Source organism: Sycon ciliatum, chromosome 4 (assembly GCF_964019385.1).
Source record: "Sycon ciliatum chromosome 4, ocSycCili1.1, whole genome shotgun sequence".
NCBI classification, from domain to species: Eukaryota; Metazoa; Porifera; class Calcarea; order Leucosolenida; family Sycettidae; genus Sycon; species Sycon ciliatum.
This window is the reverse complement of record NC_088646.1, coordinates 42,180,203-42,207,096: the sequence shown is the minus strand read 5'-3', so window position 1 is coordinate 42,207,096 and position 26,894 is coordinate 42,180,203. Positions and strand designations below refer to the sequence as shown.

The 26,894-nt window shown below is 48.7% G+C and overlaps 1 protein-coding gene across 4 annotated transcripts in view; it reads right to left on the bottom strand.

Annotated features, from left to right (window-relative positions):
* The window catches only part of LOC135816236 (probable ATP-dependent RNA helicase DHX34), a gene marked incomplete at its 5' end in the record, with an annotated part of 109,924 nt that extends 83,272 nt beyond the window's left edge, over positions 1-26,652 (bottom strand). For all 4 annotated transcript variants that reach the window (XM_065329646.1, XM_065329648.1, XM_065329645.1 and 1 more), the window contains 5 exon segments: positions 2,547-2,654; positions 3,659-3,725; positions 6,231-6,378; positions 25,811-25,907; positions 26,545-26,652. In XM_065329646.1, the coding sequence (XP_065185718.1) occupies positions 2,547-2,654; positions 3,659-3,725; positions 6,231-6,378; positions 25,811-25,907; positions 26,545-26,652 (528 nt within the window).
* Between the last annotated feature and the right edge of the window lie 242 nt (positions 26,653-26,894).

The following is a 26,894-nucleotide window of genomic DNA, read 5'->3' as shown; positions in this document are numbered from 1 at the left end:
AGACCTGACCAGCTTTTCTACTTCTTCTTTTAGGACAACTACACTCACAAACGTTTGAAACGATATGATTCGAAAGATTTTAGTTTTCACCTTTTCAACAGCACGCCCGGATTCACACAGAGCGCACAGAAAATAATTCGCCTTTCTCAGGCGCTCTGCATGAATCCAGCGAGTACGCGAGGAAGCGGGTGGATGGTCCGTGCTGCCATTGGTGTTACTTCTGGTGATCAAGACACCTGAGATGGATCGACGTACATCCCTAGTTTGATCATCTGCGTCCTGGTCGAGGATCATCAAATTGCATTCGCATTTTCAGGCGCTCTGCATGAATCCAGCGAGTACGCGAGGAAGCCGATGGATAGTGTTCTCGTATTCGTAAGACACCCGGGATGGATCGACGTACATCTCACTACATCTGTACGATGCAGTTTGATGATCTGCGTCCTGATTGAGAAACATCAAATTCCATGGCTTCCTTCATGGATCCAAAGCTACAGACCAACCAAAAACAAAACCCTGATCGATCTTTTCTAGTTCAAGGCCCCCTGAATGAACTGATATTCGCCTTGGTTGACGAACGAAGTCCACAATCGATCCATGTTGTGTCCCCGGAGTCTACCCAGCGCGGGTACAGTGCTCCGTACATGGACTCATGCTCGTCCCGATCCGTAACCGATGCAGGATCTACTGGTTTTTCATGGCCCCATTCAGGGATCCACCGTACACATGGTAGATCACAGGTGCAGGTCGGAGGTGTGTCACAAGCCTCATGCTGCATAGCGCCTAGAGCTAGGACAATTTTTCCTTGTCAGTTTGAAGTGCAGCTTGGTTCACTCAATCTCTGTTTGCACTCGACTCCGTCACTTAGACGTTTCTTTGAGGTGAGCAAAGTATGTTTTGGTCCGTTCTGCAGCCTTTTCGTCAAACTTCGTTGAATTATTACGCACTCCTTTTTGTTTCCGCGTGTTCACTGGACCGTATTTGAACGGACGTACAATTGTCGTATCTCAGACGACAACTAACAAAACCTCAATGGAAAGAACTTATCTTACAACACTATTTCCTCTTCCGTGCCCACGCGTTGCAGACATAGCCGCTTCACCTGGAGTGTGCTGGTAGCGTACTGTCGTTGAGTGCATACGATGTACCCTAGACTGAATTAGCTGTCGATGTTGTTCATTTGAGTAACCTATACAGATTGGTGAAAATGTTGTGGGTATTTGATGTTACGACGCTGCACAAAGACCTTCCCTTTGTTCTTCACTCTAACTTCTTGTTTCTCCATTGGACAAGTTATGTTATAATGAGGGAGATGCTTCCCGGGGCCAGCACAATGACTCGTTATAACGAGTTTCATGTTATAACGGATTATGTTGTATCCGGACCTGTAAACAGTGGTATAGACCACGTTTCGCCAGGGGAATTCAGATTTGTATCTACTAACGGGGTTTATGTACTAACCGAACTCGTTATAACGGGGAGGACCTGTACTAGTCATACAAACAATTTTTTAAACCCTTTGAGGACCGAGGACGAGTTAACTCGTCCAAAACATGTTCGCTGTATTCCAGAGGACGAGTATACTTGTCCTGAGAGTGCATACATTTGTACAGTGCATATACACCAGTGTTCAAATTATCGTTACTCTGGTGTCCTTCTCCGATCATCGCAAATGCTAGCTCGTTGGAAAGCTGAGAAAACAAGCTTTCCAGTGATATGTCGTTTGATATAGCGAGATGTGGTTTCACGGAGTGCCGAAGAGCGAAACACAAAATACGCTTGAACTTTTTGACAAAATATTTGTGTGCGCAGTGATCTGCACCTATCAGTATACTCTTCGCTGCCTTGTCATTGGGAAGAAATTCCCGTTTGGATTTGCGAAGTAAAACAAAGTCAAAAAAAGTATCTCTCAAACGAGGCCTATGACTCATGGTTGCACGGCGCATGCGAAGTCGAGCCCAAACAAAGGATTCGCTCGAGCTTCAGGAATATGGAGAACTTTGAGCCGCTGTTCTGCGCTGAGTAAAACTTCAGAACCGAAGAAATTTGTCAGGGTAGGCAAAGTATCTCACTCAGGCGCAATGGGGTAGCCCCCAACTGGCATGAAGGCGATTCTGTTGCTCCTGCTGGACATCTAGTTGCATGATTCGCAGAGGTAGTAGATCTGTAGCTTGCTGATGAACCCAAGATGGAGAAATTCTGCCACTGGTGAGTGAAATAATAAAATTTTGCAGTTGCGTACTCTGGCTGAGGCACGTGTCAGCGTGTGCCCTGGCGGGAATACGTGGAATCAGTAGTGGCCTTGTTAATCCCAGCTGTTATCATTGGGTGACGTGATTTCAAATATCAAAGATAGAAAATACAGGGGGCCGGGGCATGATAGTGTGAACTGTCCATGCAGTGTAGAGTGATAGTGTGAACTGTGCATGCAGTGTAGAGTGATAGTGCGAACTGTGCATTTTAAGGGCGTAGTCCACCCTATGTGACCCACAGTTGGTTTTACGAACAGTTAACTTGAAAGACAGTTGCCATGATTAACAGTTTACCTGAAAGACGGTTCCCATGATCAACAGCTTCCCAATCATCACATCGACTGGAAGTTGTGACAGCATGGCTCCAATATTTGTCAATCGTTCTTCTGAATCCAGAGCTCCCTAGAACAGAACACCAGTCATAAAAACACAGAGTCATTGTCATTGACAACTTGGTATACATTTTTAGTGTTTTGGAGTAATCGTCATTGATTACCACTTACAACTAATTGCCATGGTGACAAGTTGGAGTCCCATTTGACACTTTTTCTTCTACATTGTTTAATTTGTATGCAGAAGAAGCTTACTCAGTTAGCGTGACTGGGTGCATGTCATTGCCGTATTCAGTAGTTGAAGCATGCACCCTCAAGGCACACGACGAGTTCAAACACAATATCCGAGTTCTTGGCGTATTTCAGTTGAATTTTACTTCATTTTCAACTCTGAAAGCCAGTTGCCGTCTCAACTTCCAAAAACTGAAACGCTTACAGAGCCTGTCTGGGAAACCACCAAATGTTGGCTAGTCAGCCAGTCAGTCAGTCCAATTTCGAACAAGTGGGGGGGGGGGAGGAGGAGGAGGAGGAGGAGTGAATGACTCAATATAGAACACGTGAGCGTTGTATGAGCCCTTTAGACCCATACACATTCCTGTATGCACACACTTCCGTACACATATACATACACATCTCCGCATCCCTGTACACACCCATTCATGCACTCCCCGCTGACCTTTGCCCTGCTGACCCTTTGCCTCCCTTACTGCATGCACTGCACCCCTTTTCCCGCTCACCCTGTCTCACTTACTGCATGCACCCCTTTTCCCGCTCACCCTATTGCCACTTACTGCATGCACCTCTTTTTCCCTCCATAGCTTTCGTTATACTCTGAAGGCTGCGCTTGCGCAGAGAGGTGATTCCCCTAGTCGTTCTCCTCACAGTTGTTCTTCTTGTAGTCCTCCGAGTTGTCTTCTCCTTGTAATTGCCCCAGTCCTCTACTTTAGTCCTCTTTGTGCTCAGTTAATATAACTATTATAATAACCTACACTTCCGTGCTGCAGTATAAAGAGTGTGATAAAGTAGTAGTAGAGTAGAGTACACACAGTAACCATGGTGACTGCCCTGACTTACGTGCTCCTTCAGGTAGAAAATGGCTGTTTGGAGACTTTGCTTGCTAGGTGCTTCAATGAAAGGAAAGCTGGGAGCAAAAGAATTTTTAAAGAGAGGTCAGAAATAGAAGATGTTAGAAAACAACAAAATACAACACACGTGACATTGAACAAGTGAGGACTATTGATAAAGGAATATCCTACAGCACAATGTACTTCGATACCAAGTACAGCTTGGTGAACAAATCCACCCCTGCACACGCAACGATAGGTACCACACAGCCGTGACACAGCCATAGCATAGCCATAGCACAGCCATAGCACAGCCATAGCCGTAACACAGCCGTAGCACAGCCGTAGCACAGCCGTAGCACAGCCGTAGCACAGCCGTAGCACAGCCGTAGCACAGCCGTAGCACAGCCGTAGCACAGCCGTAGCACAGCCGTAGCACAGCCGTAGCACAGCCGTAGCACAGCCGTAGCACAGCCGTAGCACAGCCGTAGCACAGCCGTAGCACAGCCGTAGCACAGCCGTAGCACAGCCGTAGCACAGCCGTAGCACAGCCGTAGCACAGCCGTAGCACAGCCGTAGCACAGCCGTAGCACAGCCGTAGCACAGCCGTAGCACAGCCGTAGCACAGCCGTAGCACAGCCGTAGCACAGCCGTAGCACAGCCGTAGCACAGCCGTAGCACAGCCGTAGCACAGCCGTAGCACAGCCGTAGCACAGCCGTAGCACAGCCGTAGCACAGCCGTAGCACAGCCGTAGCACAGCCGTAGCACAGCCGTAGCACAGCCGTAGCACAGCCGTAGCACAGCCGTAGCACAGCCGTAGCACAGCCGTAGCACAGCCGTAGCACAGCCGTAGCACAGCCGTAGCACAGCCGTAGCACAGCCGTAGCACAGCCGTAGCACAGCCGTAGCACAGCCGTAGCACAGCCGTAGCACAGCCGTAGCACAGCCGTAGCACAGCCGTAGCACAGCCGTAGCACAGCCGTAGCACAGCCGTAGCACAGCCGTAGCACAGCCGTAGCACAGCCGTAGCACAGCCGTAGCACAGCCGTAGCACAGCCGTAGCACAGCCGTAGCACAGCCGTAGCACAGCCGTAGCACAGCCGTAGCACAGCCGTAGCACAGCCGTAGCACAGCCGTAGCACAGCCGTAGCACAGCCGTAGCACAGCCATAGCACAGCCATAGCACAGCCATAGCACAGCCATAGCACAGCCATAGCACAGCCATAGCACAGCCATAGCACAGCCATAGCACTAAACTGAGGGGTACATACTTTTAAAACAACACTAGTAAGTCACGCAGTGACGCTGCCAGTAATATCCAGGCATGGGCCCGGAAGCCGGTATTACCGTAAAAAACATCACAAGGTCCTTAGCAGCTTCGGGTGGAAAGGCTTACAGCTCTGTCGTGGACTGGCCATACTGTTGTCTCTAATACTCCCTAGCTAGGTCAGCTATTCACTCTACTGGGGGCTTCAGCTTGCTCGGATAAAGAATTGATGGTGTTGTACTGGTCGACCTAACCAGAGACATACAGTCCAACTCTCTCGGTTTTCCCGGGAAAATCCCGGGAAAACAATAATACTCCCGGGGTCCTGGGGATTTCAAGCAAACTCCCGGAAAAGTCACATTTTTGTCTGATACGGAATGTTCCTGAAAAGCCCATGGACTCGCCTCGAATGTCCCGGTTTTTTCAAAATATGTACGGTGCGCACTCGCACTTCTAACTGTGCACAGCACTTTCAATACCTGACCAGCCTATCCTGCAAGATCTCGCACTGACAAGCGCGCTAGGCAGGCGCCAATTGGTCGAACTGCACTGCAGGGGTCGAACGGTGCTGGACGCAGATCTGCAGAGTCTATGCCGCCTTTTTTTGGCGGGAAAAGCTCTTTTTCACTTGCTTTGGTGTCATCAAGAGTGCATAACCCCCCCCCCCCCCCCCCCAGAGTGTGCAACTCCACTATGGCGGTATGGGTGCTGTCCCGATTCAAGTTGACGTCATTTTGATGATGCAATGCGCACTGTACACGGATTATCAGACGAATCCGGAACCTGTGGTTGACGCGAAGCCGATCGATCCTGTACAAATTATTGCAAAGAAAAACGTGTGATGCGTTGACACCCGTACACATGTTGTAAATCACTGGTGCAAGGAGCATTGCGTCATAAATAATGACGTCAACTTGAAATTCTGTCGGGACAGAAGGGTATGTGGGAGTTGCACACTCTGGGGGGGGGGGGGGGGGGGGGGGGTTATGTACTCTTGGTGTCATCCAGGGATTTTGAGAGAAATCCAGGGATTCTGCATGTCTTGTCAAGTGATTGAGATTATGGTGGTTGGTCAGTATGCAGAGATGTATCATGCATTTCAAGTTGCACTGTGTCTCAGTTGTAATGCTTCCTCTGTCCCCTTTTGGCACATTTCACTGGGTAGACTGGTACACATTGAAAACGGGAGTGCATTTCATGAACCCCCAAAACTTGTCACTTAAGTGTGCTACGTGCCTGGGAGGTCACAGATAGAGTTTGACACAGAAACACACAACAGGGAAGATCCGGCAGGGATACAGCATGTCTACTCACCTTCGGAGATCTTCTAATCCCATACTGGCCATTTGCAAGACCAGAGAGTCAAGTGGTACTCGTAGTATTTCTGGAGTGCTGTATGGCTGCAAAGACTCATAATCAGCTTGCGAGTACAAACGATAGCAGACACCAGGACCAGTACGACCTTCACAAAGTCACAGGATAGAAAAGAAAGAAATACAAACAATGTGCAATGTAAGGAGCAATCCAGCATTATTAATCATTTTCACAGAACGAAAATGTTCAGTTATGAACTTATGACCCTCCCCCAACCATCCGCCCACCTGAACCAAAATATAATAGGTTCGACAGCAAGAATGGATTTATGATTCTGCTATCAATATTTTTCAACATGAAACTCTCCTCGACCCACCCACCCAAACTTTTTCGTTTGGCGTAATAAATCGATAATTTATAGAAAAGAAAAAGGACCAAGGAACACAAGTTACGCAATAACTGGTGCCCTGGACAATTTTGATTAAGCCTAGTTCACATTCGACGGGGCGCGACGGGACGCGACGTAAGGATCGACGGGAAGCGACGGGACGGTCTGACGGCGTCCAATGTGAACACCAGGAACAGGAACGCAACCGTACTACCGTACAGATCGGGAAGCGACGGGAAGAGTTGGATCGATCCAACTTTTCATACCGTAGACGGGCGTAGACGGGGACGCAAGCGTACAAAACGGCTGCAATTCGAGTGTAAACAGGAGACGGCGTCGCGCGCCGACTACTCCCGATTCATACTTGGATATTTTTAGCATCTCGAACACTGCGCTTCCCATGATAACTCACAGAATGGCTAGCACGACTTGAGTTGAATTTTAGCAACATAAGATCTCTTGTCACTTATTGTATTTAGGGATAGTTCAGAAGCGTGACAGACGAACTATTCTATCACTTCTTAGGGCAATTATTTGAATGCCACAACTTTCAGGGCTAATTTTTTGATCTTCATGAAAAACTGGTATTAACTTGATTTCGCTTCTTTCAAGGAGAAATAATTGAAACGAAGTCCCGAAAAACTAGAAATTAGGTCCGAAAGTCACCCCGTCACGGACCATGCCTTATGACTCGCGCCGTTCGACGTTGAACGTCGCAACGACTGCTGCATGTCGTGTCGTACAAATCGTACAGGATTTTACAGCTCACCCCAGCCCTCCCGACAAGCCCTTACGTCCCGTACCGTCGGCGTTGCGTCGAATGTGAACTAGGCTTTACATCACTGTATTTGTACATGTGTACGAACAGTCGCATTTGTGCCATTTTCAGGGTGTCAAGGGCCGTGCAATTTGATGGCGCCAAATATGCACTCTGGGTCGGATTTCAAGGAGTGCAACTGTTGCCGGTTAGTAGAAAACAAGCCGGAAGATTTCACTAACAAGTGTGCCCCAGTTGTTAGGACCTTTCTCTAGACTGTTAACTTGAAAGCATCATCCATCAACAACATCATCCATCAATAACATCATCCATCAATAACACCATCCATCAATAACATCGCTCGCCCCATTCCCGGTAAACTTGATGTCTTCTACTGATGCCAGTTGTAAAGGAGTCCTCTTACTGTTTTTGTTGGAATGTTCTCCGTTAGTTAGTGCTAGTATTCGTTACATCAATTTTATCACAATTGGACACTCGAATATTCCTACCTCGTGTATTTCACACTTTGCAATGTGACACCTCTGCTTCAGTCTTTTCTTCATTCTATCTTTCTGTCAGGGGCAGCAACCACCCGTCTGTGGGTGCCAGCATCCTCAGGCAGTTGCCATCGTAGTTAAGAACGTGGAACTCTACATTCTTGATCACATCTTCAATCATTTCCGGTAGAAATCTGCCTGTCTTCGTGGTTTGAATTATTTATTTGTGCTGTTTTTCTTCTTTTCTTGCGGCACTCACTTTCAACCTCTTTGCTATATGTCCGTGTGTGTATGCATACTGCCCTCGCGTGGTTTGAGTCGGCAGTCATTGTGGCATCAAGGGCAACAACAGGGCGGATCATCTTGCCAAACTGGGGTGCCATGGTGACCAGGCAGGCGTGTACGCAGGGTCATCTCTAGGGGGGGTTCCAACTGAATCCCAAACAATGACTCGTTTTTTTTTAAACCCTTTCTAAAGAGCCCTAGGAAAATTTTCAAAATTATGCATTTTTCTTGTTCTTTGGATCATAAATTCAGTTCTACTCACTCAATCTTCTTTATCTTGGGCTTCCCGGAAGTGGAAAGGTACCAGGGAGAGAATGAGGTCGACCATGATAGCCAGGACACAGTACAGTCACGTACATATCCAGCGCTATAGGCTATAGCGGTGGAGTGCAGCGACGTCGCGAAAAAATGGCCCAAAGGCCCAAACGCGTCCTTGCTCTAGCGATTTCGTTTTTTTTGATCGCAGAGTTTCGATTTTTTTGCTGTGTACTCTTGAAAATATCACAAGTGAAGTCCCTGCAAATTTGAGCAAGTCAGCGTGATGAAAAGTTTAAAATTCTTGATGCTCGAGTCGCACCGCGCACTTTTGAAATAGACCGCTTGCGTAATGATTCCATGCGTACGCGCGAGTGACGTCACTTGGTCGTGATCTGCGTCAAGCTTCTCGCATCATTTAAATTTTTGTTCTAGGAAACTGTCAAATGTAGGCGAGCGAACTTCTCCTTGTCGAGAAGGATATACCTGGTGCCTCATCCTCGGGCAAGGTCGAGGATCTGTGGTATCATCAAGTCTATGTGATGATTAGTTATATTGAAATAGAATAATGCAACGAAGGACTGAGAGAGGACGACTCGTCAGGAAACTACCAAGGAAAGACTGAACAGCAACAAGAGACATGCACTGTCGATTATGGGCACGGAGTACACACATGCATGCATAGTATGAGTAGTATGCTGTAAGGTTGTACGCACGTCCATGCAAGGAGATGCAGTAGCATAATAAGAAACATGAGAGCGCAAATATGTACGATGTACACGGGTACACCACACGCCCCTTCTGAGATAAACAAGCGAAAAATCGGAGCTGTTTATCTCACATAAACGAGAAGGAAAAAACAGAAGTGACAGAAAAGAAAGTAAACACTAATGAAGCATGATACCAAAACCAACTACTTGGAGCAAGAGTGTGAGGTACAGGTATGTAGAGTCAAGCATAGGACTTAGATGCTGTGGACGAAATGTTCAAACGCTCTGGTGCCTGGCGAGATCGTTGGCTACGACGAGGCTGCTGCACACAAGGCTGCTGCGGTGCTGCGGGCTCAGCCGGGGAGGTGTCTGCAGGCGGAGCAGGAGGGGCTACGGCAGGGGCAGGCTTGAGAAGACGACGGTTGCGCCAGTAAACACGGCCGCTGGGTAACTTCACCATATAGTCCCAGTTGCGACCAATGGCGACGACCACGCCGGTGGTGCGCCAGAGTTTGGTGCGCGGATCTTGGATTTCAACCCGCATGCCAATGCGAAGTGGGGACAGTGATCTGGCAGACTCATCATAATGCTGTTCTTGGGTGGCAGACTGAGCGGCAGAGCGCTTGTCAACATCGGTGGCTTTGGCTTGCCAATCAGGAGCAAAGCTGAGATGATGAGCTGTCACGAAGGAGGACAATGGTCGACCAAACAGTGCTTGGGCTGGGCTCTGACCATTTTCTCGGGGGGTGTTGCGCCATTCTAACAATGCGCGTCTGAACTCATCGACGTCCAAGTTACCGTCGGACGTGGTCTTCAACACAAGTGATTTCATCGCTTTCACGGCGGCTTCGGCATGGCCATTAGATTGAGGATAATGAGGGGAAGACGTGGAGTGCTGAACTTGCCATCGGGTGCAAAATTCAGCGAAGCGACGTGATGAAAATTGCGGACCACCATCAGTGGTGAGGATGCTGGGGACACCGACGTCGGCGAACCAGCCACGGAACACACGGATCACATCGGCAGAAGATGCAGTGCGGCCGATCTTGGCGATGCAAGGCCAGCCAGTGTGACGGTCGACGTAAACCAGGTATTCCCAGCCTTGACAGGAAAATAAGTCGGCACTGGTTGACTGGAATGGCAGGGTGGGACGGCGGTCAGCGGTGACACGCATCGGTTCCTTACACTGAGACGGAGCGTGCAAGCGACACTGTTCGCAACTGCGAACGACTTGGGCGATGTCATTAGACAAGTGTGGCCAGTATACGACTTGTCGAGCTCGACGCTGTGTGCGGTTGAGGCCTTGGTGGGAGGCATGAAGATCCTGGAGCACACGTGGGCGGAGGGTACGCGGGACCACAACATGTTGGCCTTTCAGGACAAGATCAACGTCGACTGAAAGATGCTCGCGGATAGTGAAGTACGGTTTCACAGCTGAGTGGACGGCGCGCTGATCATCAGGGAAACCTTCACGAACGGCTTGGAGAAGGGCCTGATAGTCATCATCGGCACGGGCAGCGTCCAAGAGCTCGCAGTGCCGGAGGTCTGCAATTCGGCCATCCTCGTCCTGGCGGAGACATGCTCTGATGGCTGGTGCTGAGAGCGTTGAGCTTTCACCGAATTCTTCCTCACTGGTCGGCTTGTCGACCGGGTTACGGGACAGTGCATCAGCAAACGCATTCTCTTTGCCTTTGCGCCAGTGCGCGACGAGTTGAAACGACCGGAGCTTCAGTGCGAGGCGTAGCAGACGTGGATTTTCTATCTGATCCAGGGTGTACTTGTTCAGAATCGGGACCAATGAACGGTGGTCAGTGAACAAATCGAATCGGCTGCCGGACAGAAAGAGGGAGCACTTGTGGACAGCCCAAACCACAGCAAGTAACTCCAGTTCTATGACGGCATAACGTGTCTCTGCGTCGGTGAGAAAGCGGCTGCCACACTGCAGCATGCGCCACTGGTTATCTTGGCGTTGCCATAACACGAACCCAAGTCCGTTCAGGGCAGAGGCGTCGGTCTCTAGCCGAAGGTCGTCACCAGCACGGTAGTACGAGAGAGTCGGCGGCGATATCAGTTCAGACTTTGTGGCGTTGAAAGCCGCGGTGTGGACATCATCCCACACAAACTCATTCGTGGTCTTCAATAACGGACGTAGCGGAGCTGCGAGCTCGGATATCCGTGGGGTGAATTCTCCACACTGATTCACCAGACCGAGGAAGGAACGGAGGTCGGTACGATTGGTGGGTAGGTTGAAGTGCTGAAGAGCAGATGTCTTGTCAGCTGGCACGGTGTATCCGTTGGACGACACATGAAACCCACAGAATTCGACTTCAGCAGCGGCGAAGACAAACTTCTTTTGACTGAGAGTAATTCCGTGTTCGCGTGCACGGGTCAGGACGGCACGGACGTGAGCGACATGGTCCGAGAATGACTCATCGTGAACGAGGCCGTCGTCCACCACCTTGATGAGATGGGTCAAACGGTCGAAAGCTGCGTCGGTGCGGCGGTTGTACTCATCGCCGGCGGACACAAGACCTTGTGGATTCCGGCAGAATCGGTATCTACCCCACGGCGTGATGAACGTAGTGAGAGACTTGGCAGACTCAGACAGGGGCACCTGCCAATAGCCATGACGGGCGTCAAACTTGGTGAACCATCGGGCTGTGCCGATGCCAGAGAGAGCATCACGTGCGTTCTGCATGGGGTGGGTGGGACGCTTCACTTGTCGGTTGAGAGACTGAAGGTCTACAGTCAGACGTTTCTCACTAGAATTCTTCTTGTCGACTACAACAATGGGGTGGCACCAGTCGCATGGCTCTGACTTTGTCTCGATGATGCCTTCCTCAACCATATTGTCGAGCTGGGTTTTCACCTGCTCACGGTAGGCATGTGCGATAGGACGAGCTGTGTAGACTCGGTGAGGTTTCGCATCATCTTCGAGAATGATGTCCATTGGCTTGCCACACATGGGTTTCAATGTCGTGTCGTCGAAGACGTCTGCGAACTCTCGCAGGAGGTCAGCACGGATCTGCGCCACCTTGCTAGGGTCAGGTGTGTTCACGAGACCGGTCGTCACAACGGGAGCCGTTGGAGGTGGTGTGCTGCTGGTACTAACACGCGCAACTTGCTTGGGCCAGCCGGCTGGTAAGAGGCCTAAGGCGTATAGCGATTGGCGTGACAACAGGGGTTCACGCAGTCCACAGTACACATGGATGGTGCTATCATGCTTGAGCGAGCCGATGGTGAGAGTGGCAGAGATCTTGCCGGCTGAAACGAGACGTTCACCATTGGCAGCATGCACATTATCATGGTCTGTGGCCAGATTCTCCACAAAACCACCGAGATGCGCTAGCTGATCGACGCCAATAGCGTCAATGTCACTCCCCGTATCGGGGATCCATTCTAGGGAGGTAGCGTCAGGTTCAGTGCACAATTGCGTGTCGACTGGCACCGTAGGAGATGCATCACACTGAGCGCGGCAGAGCTGTAGTCGTCCCAGCGTGCGCTGCGAGGACTGGTCAGCCGGTTTGCGGGATTTTCTGCACACCGCTTGGAAATGTCCAATAGTCTTGCAGCCGCTACACTTCTTGCCGTGTGCAGGACACTGCGACTTGCTGGCGTGGGGAGTGCGACCACAATTCGGACATTTCGATGGCGTGGCGGACGGCTGTTGCTGTCGCGGGTTACTGCCGTGTTTAGACCGCTGATAATTTGTTTTCCGAGCGGCATTGACGGAGCTAGTGCCGGGGATACTGCTGCTCGTCCGAGAGGCTGCCTCCTCCGCTCGACACAATTTAATGACCTTCTCCAACGTTAGATCGGTAGTGGCAAGGAGCTTATGGCGTGTCTCCGTGTCGAGAATGCCAGTAACCAGGCGATCACGCATGGTCTCATCGTACCTAGTACGCTGTCCCTGCTGGCATTGGCGGCATACTCTGCTTGAACAGAAATTGCAGAGTGCAGCTTCGCTGAAATCGCAGCAATTGTGGATCTCCCTGAGGGAAGTCAGGTACTGATCGAAGGACTCTCCATGCTGCTGTTGGCGGGCATAGAAGGCGATCCGGTCCAGCAGAGGGTTACGCTGGCCGCGAATGTATGCCTGTACAGCCTTGATGAGATCGTCGTCGTCGTGGTTGTCAGCCAGAGGAATTGTGCCCTCACGAAGAAATCTCCGGAGGTCCTCGTCCAGGCACTGACGAACCGTTGCCACTCTGGTGGCATTGTCCTGGGAATCCAGGTGCTGGCACCGGGCGTAGTCCCGCCGAAGACCTACTAATGCGGCAAACTCTGCGAGAGAGGCAGAGGCAAGTAGCAGAGGGCGATCGACCGAAACTGGTCTCGCCGCAGGTACATGTTCTCGAGCCGGTGGGGCTGGGGGTGGACGTTGCGGTGGTGGAGGTTGAGAAATGCTCCTCAAAGTTCGCTCCACGAGCTGTGTCAGGTGTTGCTCGCGGGTGGCGGCGGTCTCCATCTGCTGTCTCATGAGCTGGGTGAGGGCAGCAATGTCAGGGCTGAGTACTGGTGTGTCTGATTCCGCCATGCCGAAACGGAAATTTCAAATAATTATTTCACTACATTTGAGAGACGAAACGCCAGAGGTACTAGCAAGACCCAGGACTGAGAAAGACTAATGGAAACTGCTACTAAAACAAGTTCACTGCGCCATGTGGTATCATCAAGTCTATGTGATGATTAGTTATATTGAATTAGGGGTCAAACGGGTGTACCTTTAACTAACGAACGGGTAATTTTCTTAACGGGCGGGTTAACGGGTACCCTTTAGCAGCCATGTTTTAATTTTTGCGCAATTTTCATATAAACCATGATAGTAATTTATCTGTTCTCAGGTTGCATTTTGATATCACATTGTGATTCGCCAATTGATTTGAGTCTGATAGTTGCAGAGGTAGATCTACTAGGTGCGAAAATGCAACAACAATGCAGGCATGCAGCTTGGAGTTGTAAATAATTGACTCCCGCCTGGAATGCACAATCCCAGCAGTGTTGCTCCGTACTGACCTGATCACCGAAATCCAAACGGGTACCCTTTTACTAACGGTACCTGAGATTAACGGGCGGGTACCCGGGTACCCGGAACACCCCTTTGACCCCTAATTGAAATAGAATAATGCAACGAAGGACTGAGAGAGGACGACTCGTCAGGAAACTACCAAGGAAAGACTGAACAGCAACAAGAGACATGCACTGTCGATTATGGGCACGGAGTACACACATGCATGCATAGTATGAGTAGTATGCTGTAAGGTTGTACGCACGTCCATGCAAGGAGATGCAGTAGCATAATAAGAAACATGAGAGTGCAAATATGTACGATGTACACGGGTACACCACAGGATCTTACTGTTCCGCAGTTGAAAACGTGGCTCGCTTGTCGCGGAGCAAGGAGAGGAGGTTGCAAAGCAGAATTGCAACAAACGTATGTGTGGATTTTTTCTTGCATGTCAGGCATGCACTTCACCGGCGTATTGTTTTACTTGTTCGTTGCTCAGGGTAAATGACTATATTTCTACTGGCTTGGCCAAGGACTTGGTTGACCCTGACAATGGAGCCAACATTGCAAACAAGCTTGCACAACTGCAAGCTACGTCGAGTAGTGGACACTACAACTTGTCTCGGTCCATCCCGAAGCCCCCTGCTGATGGGTGGAAGTCCTGCTTGTCTGCCTTGCCGGCCGTGTCATTTGCCACAATCTATAAACACTACGTGGAGCGTCCTGTTATATCTGTTATAGCAGGTGATGATGGAGAGCTTGCTGACGATGAGACAGATGAAGAGAAGTCTGTTATCCTTCGAGGCATTTCGAAAGGTTTTCGTTTTTATGGATGGCCACGTGCAGCAACTGCAGTACCGTGACTTACCCGACAACGATGGGTTGTGCTACGTGAAAGCATCCATGCTCCCATCTATGGTCACCAACAAGGTGTACTTGGTTCGGATATGCCTGACTTTGCATGCTGACATTCATGCAGCATACTGCATGTGTGTTGCTTGTTTGGCTGGTTTGGCTGGTTTGGCTGGTTTGGCTGGTTTGGCTGGTTTGGCTGGTTTGGCTGGTTTGGCTGGTTTGGCTGGTTTGGCTGGTTTGGCTGGTTTGGCTGGTTTGGCTGGTTTGGCTGGTTTGGCTGGTTTGGCTGGTTTGGCTGGTTTGGCTGGTTTGGCTGGTTTGGCTGGTTTGGCTGGTTTGGCTGGTTTGGCTGGTTTGGCTGGGTGCTGCAATCCCGTAGCAGCTACACTGTATGCGCTTGAAGACTTTGTCCACAAGGGTACAAGGGTCTCCGCGAGGAGTACGCATTGAGCTGCACCAGCAAACTTCAGAAGTGGAACCAGCCGAGGAAGAAGAAAGTCCCGCCCTCTCGTGTCCTTGATACAATGCTCATCAAGTCTGAGTATGGTGTGAGCAAGCGCCACCGCAAAGCTCCACACTATGATCCACGCCCGACGAACTTAAGGCTACCCCACCTGGAGGAAGTACGTGACCTGCACGCTGCTCTTTCTGCTGAGCATGATCGGCAACTTGCTGCGGATAAGACATGCATGGTCAAGCAATATGGCTCGTCATGTTGGTTGAAGATTGGCTGAAGAGAGTCCATCACCCAGTGATTCTGACAATGAGGGCTGCTCGTCTGACTCGAGCGATGATGAGCAGGTGCCATCTGCATGCACCGCTCCTACGCCTCAGTATGCAACATCAGATGCATACTACCAAGCAGAAGTGGCTGTGACACCAGAGCGCATTGCGGAGCTGGAGGAACAGACGCGACAGCAATATGGATCAGATCTCTGGTACATCGAGCGCCGCAAGAGGGTGACGTCTACCTTGGCAAAGAAGGTTGTGTGTCGTAGAGGGTGACGATTTCAGCTCTCTCACCCGCGAGAAGCTCCAGCCCACTTTCTCCGGGAATCGTGCTACCCAGTGGGGCTCAATGCACGAACCAGACGCTATGGCAGCCGTGAAACTGCTCCTCAAGGATCGAGGCCCGATTTCCTCTCGGGATCTTGTTATCCACAGCACCGAGCATTGGCTCGCGGCATCTCCTGATGGCATCCTTGAGGCAGATGATGGAACACGGTTCCTCATCGAGATAAAATGCCCATACAAAGCCCGGAACTGCGCCATTGACGAGGCTGTGAAGTTGCCACGGTTTTATGTTCAAGCCACTGAGGACACCAGCTTGACCTTGTCTAAGAAGCATGAGTATTTCTACCAGATGCAAATCGCCATGCATGTTTGTGATTGCAAGGCTGGGTGGCTTGCTGTGTGGACAACAAAGGATGTCGCCATAGTTCCTGTGGCATTAGATGACTCCTTTGTCCAGTCTGCCATCTGCAAGCTGAAAAATTTCTATTTCTCCCGTCTCTTGCCGGCTTTGAGTGTTTGACGAAACTGTGTCCGTGCCTGAGTGAAAGGGGCTGGTCCCCACTTACGGGTTTGCTGCTTTATCTTTTTTCTGCATCTGTTCAACATCTCTATCATTTTTTCTGTACTAAGTTTCTAGTCTAGCAGTGCTAACACTAGCCTATTGTTCCTGCATGCATGTATGCATACATGCCTCCTCGTCGGATGCCATTACTAGTCTTCTGAATTCGATGACAGCAACTCAGAATCCTTGGTATGAACATTCATGGGGAAAATACCTCCAATTGTATTCCAGCAGTGAGCTTGCCAAAATTCAGTGTGCAAGCGAGCGCGTGTGGCAGCATTCAGTGTGTGTGTTTGTGTGTGTGTGTGTGTGTGTGTGTGTGTGTGTGTGTGTGTGTGTGTGTGTGTGCGGCGTGCGTGCGTGTGTGTGTGTATGTGTAAGTATTGGTCTGGTTGCTTGAGCATCTGCTAGAGGGCAGAGGAATGAGATTGTCTTATTCAGCCTGCTTGGTATAGTACGTGAACTATGAAGGAACCACTACACGAAAAGCCAAAACACGCACACGCACCCATGCACCTGACTTGGTTGAGTTGGTTCTCAGCTGGTTGCAGCTATCCCATGTGACAACACGACAATGGCAAATAATGACTCTGGGTCACAGTGTAAGAACTCACTGCAACTGTTGTCAACAGTGAACAGCTAGAAAGAGAGTGCACAATACACTACTGTAGTGTGAAAGAGAGTGTACAACACACTACTGTAGTGTGAAAGAGAGTGTACAATACACTACTGTAGTGTGAAAGAGAGTGCACAATACACTACTGTAGTGTGAAAGAGAGTGCACAATACACTACTGTAGTGTGAAAGAGAGTGCACAATACACTACTGTAGTGTGAAAGAGAGTGTACAATACACTACTGTAGTGTGAAAGAGAGTGTACAATACACTACTGTAGTGTGAAAGAGAGTGTACAATACACTACTGTAGTGTGAAAGAGAGTGTACAATACACTACTGTAGTGTGAAAGAGAGTGTACAATACACTACTGTAGTGTGAAAGAGAGTGCACAACACACTACTGTAGTGTGAAAGAGAGTGCACAACACACTACTGTAGTGTGAAAGAGAGTGTACAATACACTACTGTAGTGTGAAAGAGAGTGTACAACACACTACTGTAGTGTGAAAGAGAGTGCACAATACACTACTGTAGTGTGAAAGAGAGTGTACAATACACTACTGTAGTGTGAAAGAGAGTGCACAATACACTACTGTAGTGTGAAAGAGAGTGCACAATACACTACTGTAGTGTGAAAGAGAGTGTACAATACACTACTGTAGTGTGAAAGAGAGTGCACAATACACTACTGTAGTGTGAAAGAGAGTGTACAATACACTACTGTAGTGTGAAAGAGAGTGTACAATACACTACTGTAGTGTGAAAGAGAGTGTACAATACACTACTGTAGTGTGAAAGAGAGTGCACAACACACTACTGTAGTGTGAAAGAGAGTGCACAATACACTACTGTAGTGTGAAAGAGAGTGTACAACACACTACTGTAGTGTGAAAGAGAGTGTACAACACACTACTGTAGTGTGAAAGAGAGTGCACAACACACTACTGTAGTGCGGCGCATAATGATATGCTGAACAAAGCTGGGAAGACGAGGAAACAATAGAGCAAAATATACGAACACAAAATGCTCAGGAGAAACGTCTGAAAAAGAGCACACACATGTGCTGTGCAGCGTGATTAACTATGACGGTTCTTTTTTATCGTTTTACAGAATGCCCACACACGCTCTCCAGGCTGCAAAGTTCTGGCACAGAGCTCTCCTTCACACCACCACCACCATCAGTTCGCGCCTGGCGCCTAGTTGATGCATGGTTGGCGGTATCCGACATAGCAGGCTGATACATCAAGTACCGCATGGCACATAGAAGATGACACAGCAACGACATAGCTCGATTGCGTCGTACGTTTCGTCCCCGCTGGACTCATCAGGCAATCTTCTCCTTGGATGTCTTCATACGGAGCTTGACTCGGAAGAATGAAGTTGAAGACACCACTGCAGCTGTACTTATGGTTGATAAATATGGTGGTAAAGACACACCTGGCAATATGGTGGTAAAGACACACCTGGCAATATGGTGGTAAAGACACACCTGGCAATAGAATGCCCACACACTACGATGATTTCACAGTTTAAATAACCGACGAGGAGACAACAGTCGGAAAATAGCGATAAATAAAACTAATTGTGCACTCATAACCATGATGGTTATGAGTGCACAATTAGTTCTATTTTCCGACTGTTGTCTCCTCGTCGGTTATTTAAAGGGGCACTCCGGCTTCATTTTCGACGCCGAGTTTTCGATGCCAAGACGAAGGTAGGTGAAAGAGAAGACCCCTCGAACAAGAACGAGTCTCCAGAAGCGATCGAGTCGAGCAGGAAGACGACTTTTGAATTTCGGCCGAGCGAGCGCTGATGACGTAATGAGGGATTAGCTTGCCAGTGGAAATGCATCTGCGCACATACATTTCACACACTTTTTGGCCAATTTTCAATCGAAGAAGAGGTTGTTTGCTATGTTCTCCCAACGCCGTGAGCGATCCCGTCTTCTATACCCTTCCAGGTACCCTGAAGGTCCTCCAGAGGAGAATTTATCTCCATCAAAACGTTGTTGATCCGCTAAATTCGTCTCGAGACATATTCACCCAGTGCAGTGCTGATAAATGTAGAATGTTGAATCTGTGATAATTGTCGACGATGGAGAGAGAGGCTGATAGCCACTGTCGCAGGAAGAGTGAAGCTGCTGGAAGTAACAACGGGGAGCCCGTTTGTATCACCTGAACAACCAGACTTCAAAGCAGCTTGACCAAATCGGAGGGTGCCTCGTTGCTTATCGTGAATATTACACCGACATGAATTACTACAAGTATACTGGTGAGTTTTTATCTTGTTTTGTTCGTATGCTAGTACCCTGGCCTGGAGTTCTCGTTAGCAAATTCCTATTCCCTGGCGTTTTCTAAACATTCCGTAAAAAGTAAAATAAAAAAAATTATCGTGTCCGTTCCCGAAGGGAACTCACGACGGCCACTAACACCCGATAAACCCTAGCGGCAGATGCAGCACCTAACGGTGGGGGTGAGTGGATAAGTCTCACAACCACTGGCACAAGTGCCGAAAACGACCCCATTAGCTGCATCCATGTACCCCTTGTGCCTGGCCACAAGTTCCCAGTTGACTGTGGGTAGCAGCACGGCTGGAAAAACCGCTCCCAGGCAGGACTTGAACCAGGTACCTCTCGTATCTCAATCATGGTCTTTGACCAACCCACTGTGCCTGCCTGGTCATTCCGTGTAGGACTGAATACGTGATCAAGTATTCCGATTTGGGTAGATGTGGAATTTGGACATGTATTTTATAAAAATAATTCCTAATAGAGCATTTGTAGAGAAATGGTTGCCCAAATACAACAAAATTTATTCTGCAGTTCTACAACTAACTTGTACTGAAATCCAGTCAAAGTAAAAATGATTCTTCATGACTGTTGGGGTCAATGAAATCTGATCCAGGCATAACGAATGTTGACGCCTGCCACCCCAGGAACGAATGCCCATTTGGTGGGGGATACCAAAGTACTCGAAAGTAGTGCGTGTTTCAATGTGGCATGGAAGTTTTATATGATCTCTGGTCAATGCAACATACGATAGCCATCATGAATTGCAGGCCTCGAACGCAACTCCGACCAGAATTGGCAGTTCCCTAAGCTAGATGCTTTATAATTCCATTGCCCCAGCTGTAGTTATAGAGGGTTTTTTGCACATTATTCTTATAGTCGATAGGTTTATACTGATGGCCACAAACAACGGCAGTTCAAACTTCACTGATGTGTTCATGAGCTGAGAGATTTCTCTCCACTATTTCTGTTGTGCACACAGGTCTGTCCAATATGCATTGACCGTATTGGGTATGGTACCTGCTCTGAGAAGGGAATCGCTGGAGCCACAGTCCAACTATACAGGCTTTCAAGAAACAGAGAGGAGCCATCTTTGCAAGCTGATACCTGATGTGTACCGACAGAATTCTCACGAGATACCTTACAGACTACGCCTGGTGTATACTTCAGAGTACTCCTTCGACTACTGTCTAGAATCAAGTCGACTGAAACAAGTTCAAACAACTCTGGCTTCAAACGAGCCGTCGATTAGACAAACAAAACATTCTCTCATATACTAGAGCACTCTGACAACGCACGACCTATTCCTAACGATTGCCACCGCTTATAAATACTAGTATGTAGAGTGCTGATTGGAATGTGCTCACAATCTCAACAATTCAGTGCTATAATTATTTGAACAATGTGTTAGATATTATTCCACTTTTCCTTCCATAAATGTTGTATCCACATAATCCACAGTGCTGCAAAGTTTCAGAGTTCTCAGGGTATCAAACCAAATTATTTCAAATACAGTGAAATTGTTCGTGGACATTATAGCGTAACTTGTTGTTCCCTGGTCCTTTTCTTTGCTATAAATTAATCCTTTGCTCTCTAGCCGCCGGCGAGTCCAACAGTGAAATTGTTAGTTCATATTTTATAATGTGGGTATGTGGCAGGGGGGTTGAACATATTTCTATATAAGGGACCTGCAACTGTAATAAAAAAAAAACCACAGTACAGTAGCCGGCAAATATGTCGAAAACAGAAATGCATGTTACCATCATTGTACATGGACGGGCGCAGCAGGCCGAAGCTATCAGCCAGAACAGGATTTACAATCACCTAGAGATACTTGAGCTATTCCAGTATTCTCCGTGAGCTGTCCCATTCCACAATGGTTCATGCCACCATTATTTCTGGTAGTATCCATGTGCATAATTCCAAGACCATCTCGGATTCTTCAGCAACTTGTGCCACAGCAAAAGACAATGCTTGACTCGGTCACTGGGGCTGTCAAACTTTCCATCACAAAGGAACTTCAATTTCTCATCTGTTTCAGGTATATGTACTGCCATGACTTGACCATGCTTCATCCACAGCTTGGCGAAGATTGTGGCGTTGAATTCCATAGCGCACCTTCTTGCTGCCATGCAGGAGTATGTTGAGAGAAGTGAACATATTTTTACTAAAAAACAACAGCCACTGAAGAGGATAGCAATAGCCTTGGGTGAATTTCCTGCAGGGACACGTTGTTGGTAGGTCTACTGGTCGGTCTCCATATCGTCAAGTTCAGAAATCACCTGTACTACACATCTTGTAGAATGGATCCTGATTGAATAATTTTCTGGTCATAAAATTCACTAAACTGAGGGCGAGCCAAATAGTCCGTACTCCCCGATTCCGTCAAGCAGCTTTGAAGTCTGCATGCTCGTGTGATGCTAACAAACTCCCCGTTGTTACTGCCAGCAGCTTCACTTTCCCTGCGAAAGCGGCTATCAACCTCTCTCTCCATCGTCGCACATCATTCAACATTCTACATTTATGAGCACTGGGTGAATATGTCTCGAGACGAATTTAGCGGATCAACAACGCTTTGCTGGAGATAAATTCTCCTCTGGAGGACCTTCAGGGTACCTGGAAGGGTATAGAAGACGGGATCGCTCACGACGTTGAGAGAACATAGAAAACAACCTCCTCTTCGATTGAAAATTGGCCAAAAGGTATGTGAAATGTATGTGCGCAAATGCATTTCCACTGGCAAGCTAATCCCTCATTACGTCATCAGCGCTCGCTCGGCGAAATTCAAAAGTCGTCTTCGTGCTCGACTCGATCGCTTCTGGAGACTCGTTCTTGTTCGAGGGGTCTTTTCTTTCACCAACCTTCGTCTTGGCATCGAAAACTCGGCGTCGAAAATGAAGCCGGAGTGCCCCTTTAAACTGTGAAATCATAGTAGTGTTTGGGCATTGGCACGTGACAACCAAGATACATGAGCACACTCTATGATACAAGACCTGGCTGAAAGTTGAAAAGAACAGCTGCAACGAAAATCATTTGATCAGCTAAGGTGGACAAGCTGCTGGGAATCGTTCATGACACAAGCGTAAATGACTTGATCCAACAAATCGCTCGCTCAACGTGGATCCTCACAGCTGCTATCTTCTTTGTTGTCATAACATCTTGCGCAAGCATCTAGCGATCGCCTTGCCGCTTTGGTGGGATGTTCAGCTTGACCCCAACAGAAGCAAGGTCTTGAATTTCGAACCCTTTGTCGGCCATAACGCTGTCACCTTTCTGTAGCAGTTGTAGGATCCCAGATGCTTCTGTGAGGCTGCGATCGGAGATAGAGCCTTCATAAAGGTCTGAAACGAACGTGACTGACCCGTCAGGTGAAATGCCAATCAAGGACTTATAGGTGTTATGATTTTTATAAGAGGACTACGTAGCTGATTGCCGAGCTAGCGAGGATGGCTTCTCGATAAAAAAAACTCCGTGTCGTCTATGATCACCCTCATGCTAGGGTACCAGGCCTGAAAGGACTGAGGCATCCACTTGTCCACCTTAGAACGTGACGGCCACAATGGAAGCTCCCGAAACTTGCAGCTCATCAGGTTTATCCAAGTAGTGAAGAGACGACTGACTGCAGATGGTGCAACTGCAAACCTGTCAGCAAGATCCTCCACATCAAGACCAAGACGTAGCCGAACAAGTACCATGAAGAACTGCTCCTCAAGTTGCAACTTGCATTTAGGGCCAGGTTTGTTGCCACTGCGGTCTCCCACATAAGTCTTCTCACCCTGCCAAGAACGCATGGTCACTGCAGATGGCCTCAAATAGTTAAAAACATGCAGTGAACATGCCATACGATGGAAATCCAGTGTATAGCGGATCTTGGTGTCACTGTGGCAGAATCTGGTGACAGAAAAAAGTGGTCTGCTGCACCTTGACCTGAAGTCTGTCAACCTCTTCCTGCAGCTCCTCAGCTTTGGCCTTCCAGTGTAATACACAGTCACAGGTCTCGTGTTCACCAACAACATCCACATTGACCTCGTCGTCAAGAAACACACTATCATCAACAGATTCGTCATCCTCAGCTGGTGACCTGGTGGCTGCAGCCGTGGCAGAGCTGGCAGATACAACTCCTCTAGCACGCTTCTGGGGAGGTACACTAAAACGATCCATAGGTGCCTTGCGTGTCAGTGTTGTGACTTGCAAATGGGCAGGAAAATTCTTGAAAACAGAAGGGACAGCATTTGGCAGTAAACGAGGACTCGGTCGCTCTGACGAGCGTTTTCGTTTCCTGCCACCCGTGTGGAAGTCTCCTTCAGTGAAGTGATCCCCACACACACGAGTAGACGAGTTCACTGAGAAGGTCATTCCAATATCTCGACGAATAGCAAAAATCCACTTCTGAAACACATCGGGCTTCTTTTCTCGGTCGGGAAAGCTAAAAGACGACACTCCATCTGATTTCGAACTGTTGTTCGCACAAAATGGCACACAGCAGTGGTGAGGCATGCCTTGATGAAAGCAGAACCACACACACCGACGGTGCAAGAAATAAAAAGCAGACTTCAAAGACATCTACGAACAATGTGTTTCATGCCAAAAATGCCTTGACTGAATAGACCGCGAAAAATGAAGATTTGACACCCTTTACACCCAGCTGCCCGAATCTTGACCCGTACGGGATGACGTATTCGCAATCGGCCTATTGCGAGATCGCGGCTCAACTTACGAATGATTTATCTCAAGAGACGTTGCTCGCAGCGCATTGCAAATTGTTTCAACCGACAGCTGAGAGTTTTCTATTCTGCCTGGATATTTGGATCGTTGAATTTGAGCGAGATTTGACTGAGTTACGATCTGTTGAAGTTTTGCATTCTTGCCAGATCGATCGTGCGCCCTACCAGAAAATGCCCAAAAACGTTGCTCGTTTGGAACATTTGCCCCCCCCCCCCCCCCCCCCCCTGCGTACGCGCCTGCCAGGATAATATCGACCTGCCTTTTCAAGCAGCCATCCGCAATGCCACTGGTACCCCAGGTCACTTCTGAAGCTCAAGAAGCTTGGAGACAACACTGGGCGCAAAACAATGTCGACACCCAACCAGCTCCTCACTGGACACAGCAGTCTCCTCGATGAATAGCGAATCTTGGCACGACCCTGCAAGGGGACCGGTGCAACATTTGGTCCTTCGAGTTATGGCGTTCCACCAATTGAAGCTCCTGAAGTTGCCCAAGTTCAGCGGTAGCACACAGCAGTTTGTGTGCTGGAAGCAAACTTTCAAGCACCTTGTGGATGAGGACTGTTTCGTCTCGGACGAGTACAAGCTGACAAGGCTGAAGGAAGCGCTGCAAGGCAGCTCAGCCAAGGATACTGTGGGTGACATCGGGGCTGAAATGTTGTTCTGAGATAAGTGATCTGCGTGGGGACCGGTGCAACAGTTTTTTTATCATAATAGTTGCCTGAAGATTGCCATAGGCTTAAAACTCGACATAGTCAGTAATCCAAAGCGGTTACTTATCTCCTACATGTACACTCAGGGAGAGTTGAGACAGCTTCGGAGAGTGCTCAATACACCTAGGTACAGAGCCGTATAACAAGAAGGAAACAAAACGGTTCTGCTGTAACTCTTGAGTTTCCCGGGTTTACTGATCATCAGACAGCACTGATGTCTGATGTCAGCACTGATACCTGATGTCAGCACTGATGTCTGATGTCAGCAGTGATGTCTGATGTCAGCAGTGATGTCTGATGTCAGCAGTACTGTCTGACGAGCGGTAAAACCATGGAACACACTTGTTTCCTTCTTTTCATGTGTATCTTCCACCTGTACGTCATGTAGATATGCCCGTGCCTGCCAATAATCACTCATTGCAACTCATACCGCCATATCTAGCGAAAACCTAGACTCTGCATTTCATACACACACACATACACACACACATACACACACACACACACACATACACACACACACACACACACATACACACACACACACACGCACGTACACACACACGTACGCACACCTTGGACCTTGGATCTTGAACGCCCATCGTGTAGCGATGATGGCTCAGACGCGGCAGTGGGGGGGGGGGGGGGTGCCTCTTCAGGTCCCCAATGCGGCCAAAGGGACGGCCACATGCGCAACGGAACTCTTTCGGCACACACACACACACACACACACATACATACATGCACATACACAAACACACATACATACACATACACGCACACACATACACACATACACACATACACACACACACACACACACACACACACACACACGCACACACACATACACACACACACACACACACACAGAGTACATTCTACTCTGACCCGTACTATCAACTTACCAGCACGTCCTTTACGCTGCTCGGCACTAGCACGGCTAATCCAAAACTCTTGAAGTCGGCGCATTTTTGCAGTTGAGTCATACCCCATCTCCTTGACCTGCCAGAAATGCAGAAAACACAAAAGAATGCAGTGTTCAAAACAGCAGTATAATCTACTTGTCACAATTTCACCCAAGCATAAGGGATGCCCCAATATCAACTTACACTACCGTAAAGTACTGTTCATCTGCCCCCCGCCCCCCCCCCCCCTGTCAATGCCCCCCCCCCCCTGTCAATGCCCCCCCTGTCAATGCCCGCGCCCCCCTGTCAATGCCCGCGCCCCCCTGTCAATGCCCGCGCCCCCTGTCAATGCCCCCCCCCCCCTGTCAATGCCCCCCCCCCCCCCCGTCAATTTTCCACTTGTTAACTTTGAGCGACTTCAGTGCATACGTCAAACAGTGATGAAGTCAATGCGACCAAGTAAAATGGGAGCAGCTCCGAACTTTCATATGAGTGAGTGATGGGAAAGCACAGGGTCAAGCGAAGCGGGTATTGAATGGCATGAGAGAACTGCATTGGAATGCGTGTCCTACTCTACTCTCCAGGCAGGGTACAGCCATACATAAACATGTACATGCATATGTCTATGGTTGTGTTACAAGAGCATGTGACATGTACGTTAACAAAAATGAACGGCATAGAGTTGAAGAGTAACTATACAAACGTGCATCCTCGAGTTATTAGCAATGCTTTACCTTGCCAGAATCCAGAATGAATCGCACACCATCTATTGTAACTGATGTTTCTGCAATGTTTGTTGAAATGATGCATTTCCTAACGCCGTCTGGAGCAATGTCAAACACCTACACACATGTGCAATACAGACGCACAAACACGAGAGAGAAAGAGAGACGTCAGGCGAAATAGCACGTCATCGTACATTTGAGATCAGCGGGAAGAAGATGACGACGTCCACTAATTTAGTATCTGTGCACACGAATCTGCTGTGTGTGTGACTCTGTGTGTCAGCTATGATATCATCTTCTGTGGTTCCATGCCTAGCATGTACGTCTGAACCATCCTGCAAAGTTTGAATGACGTAGGT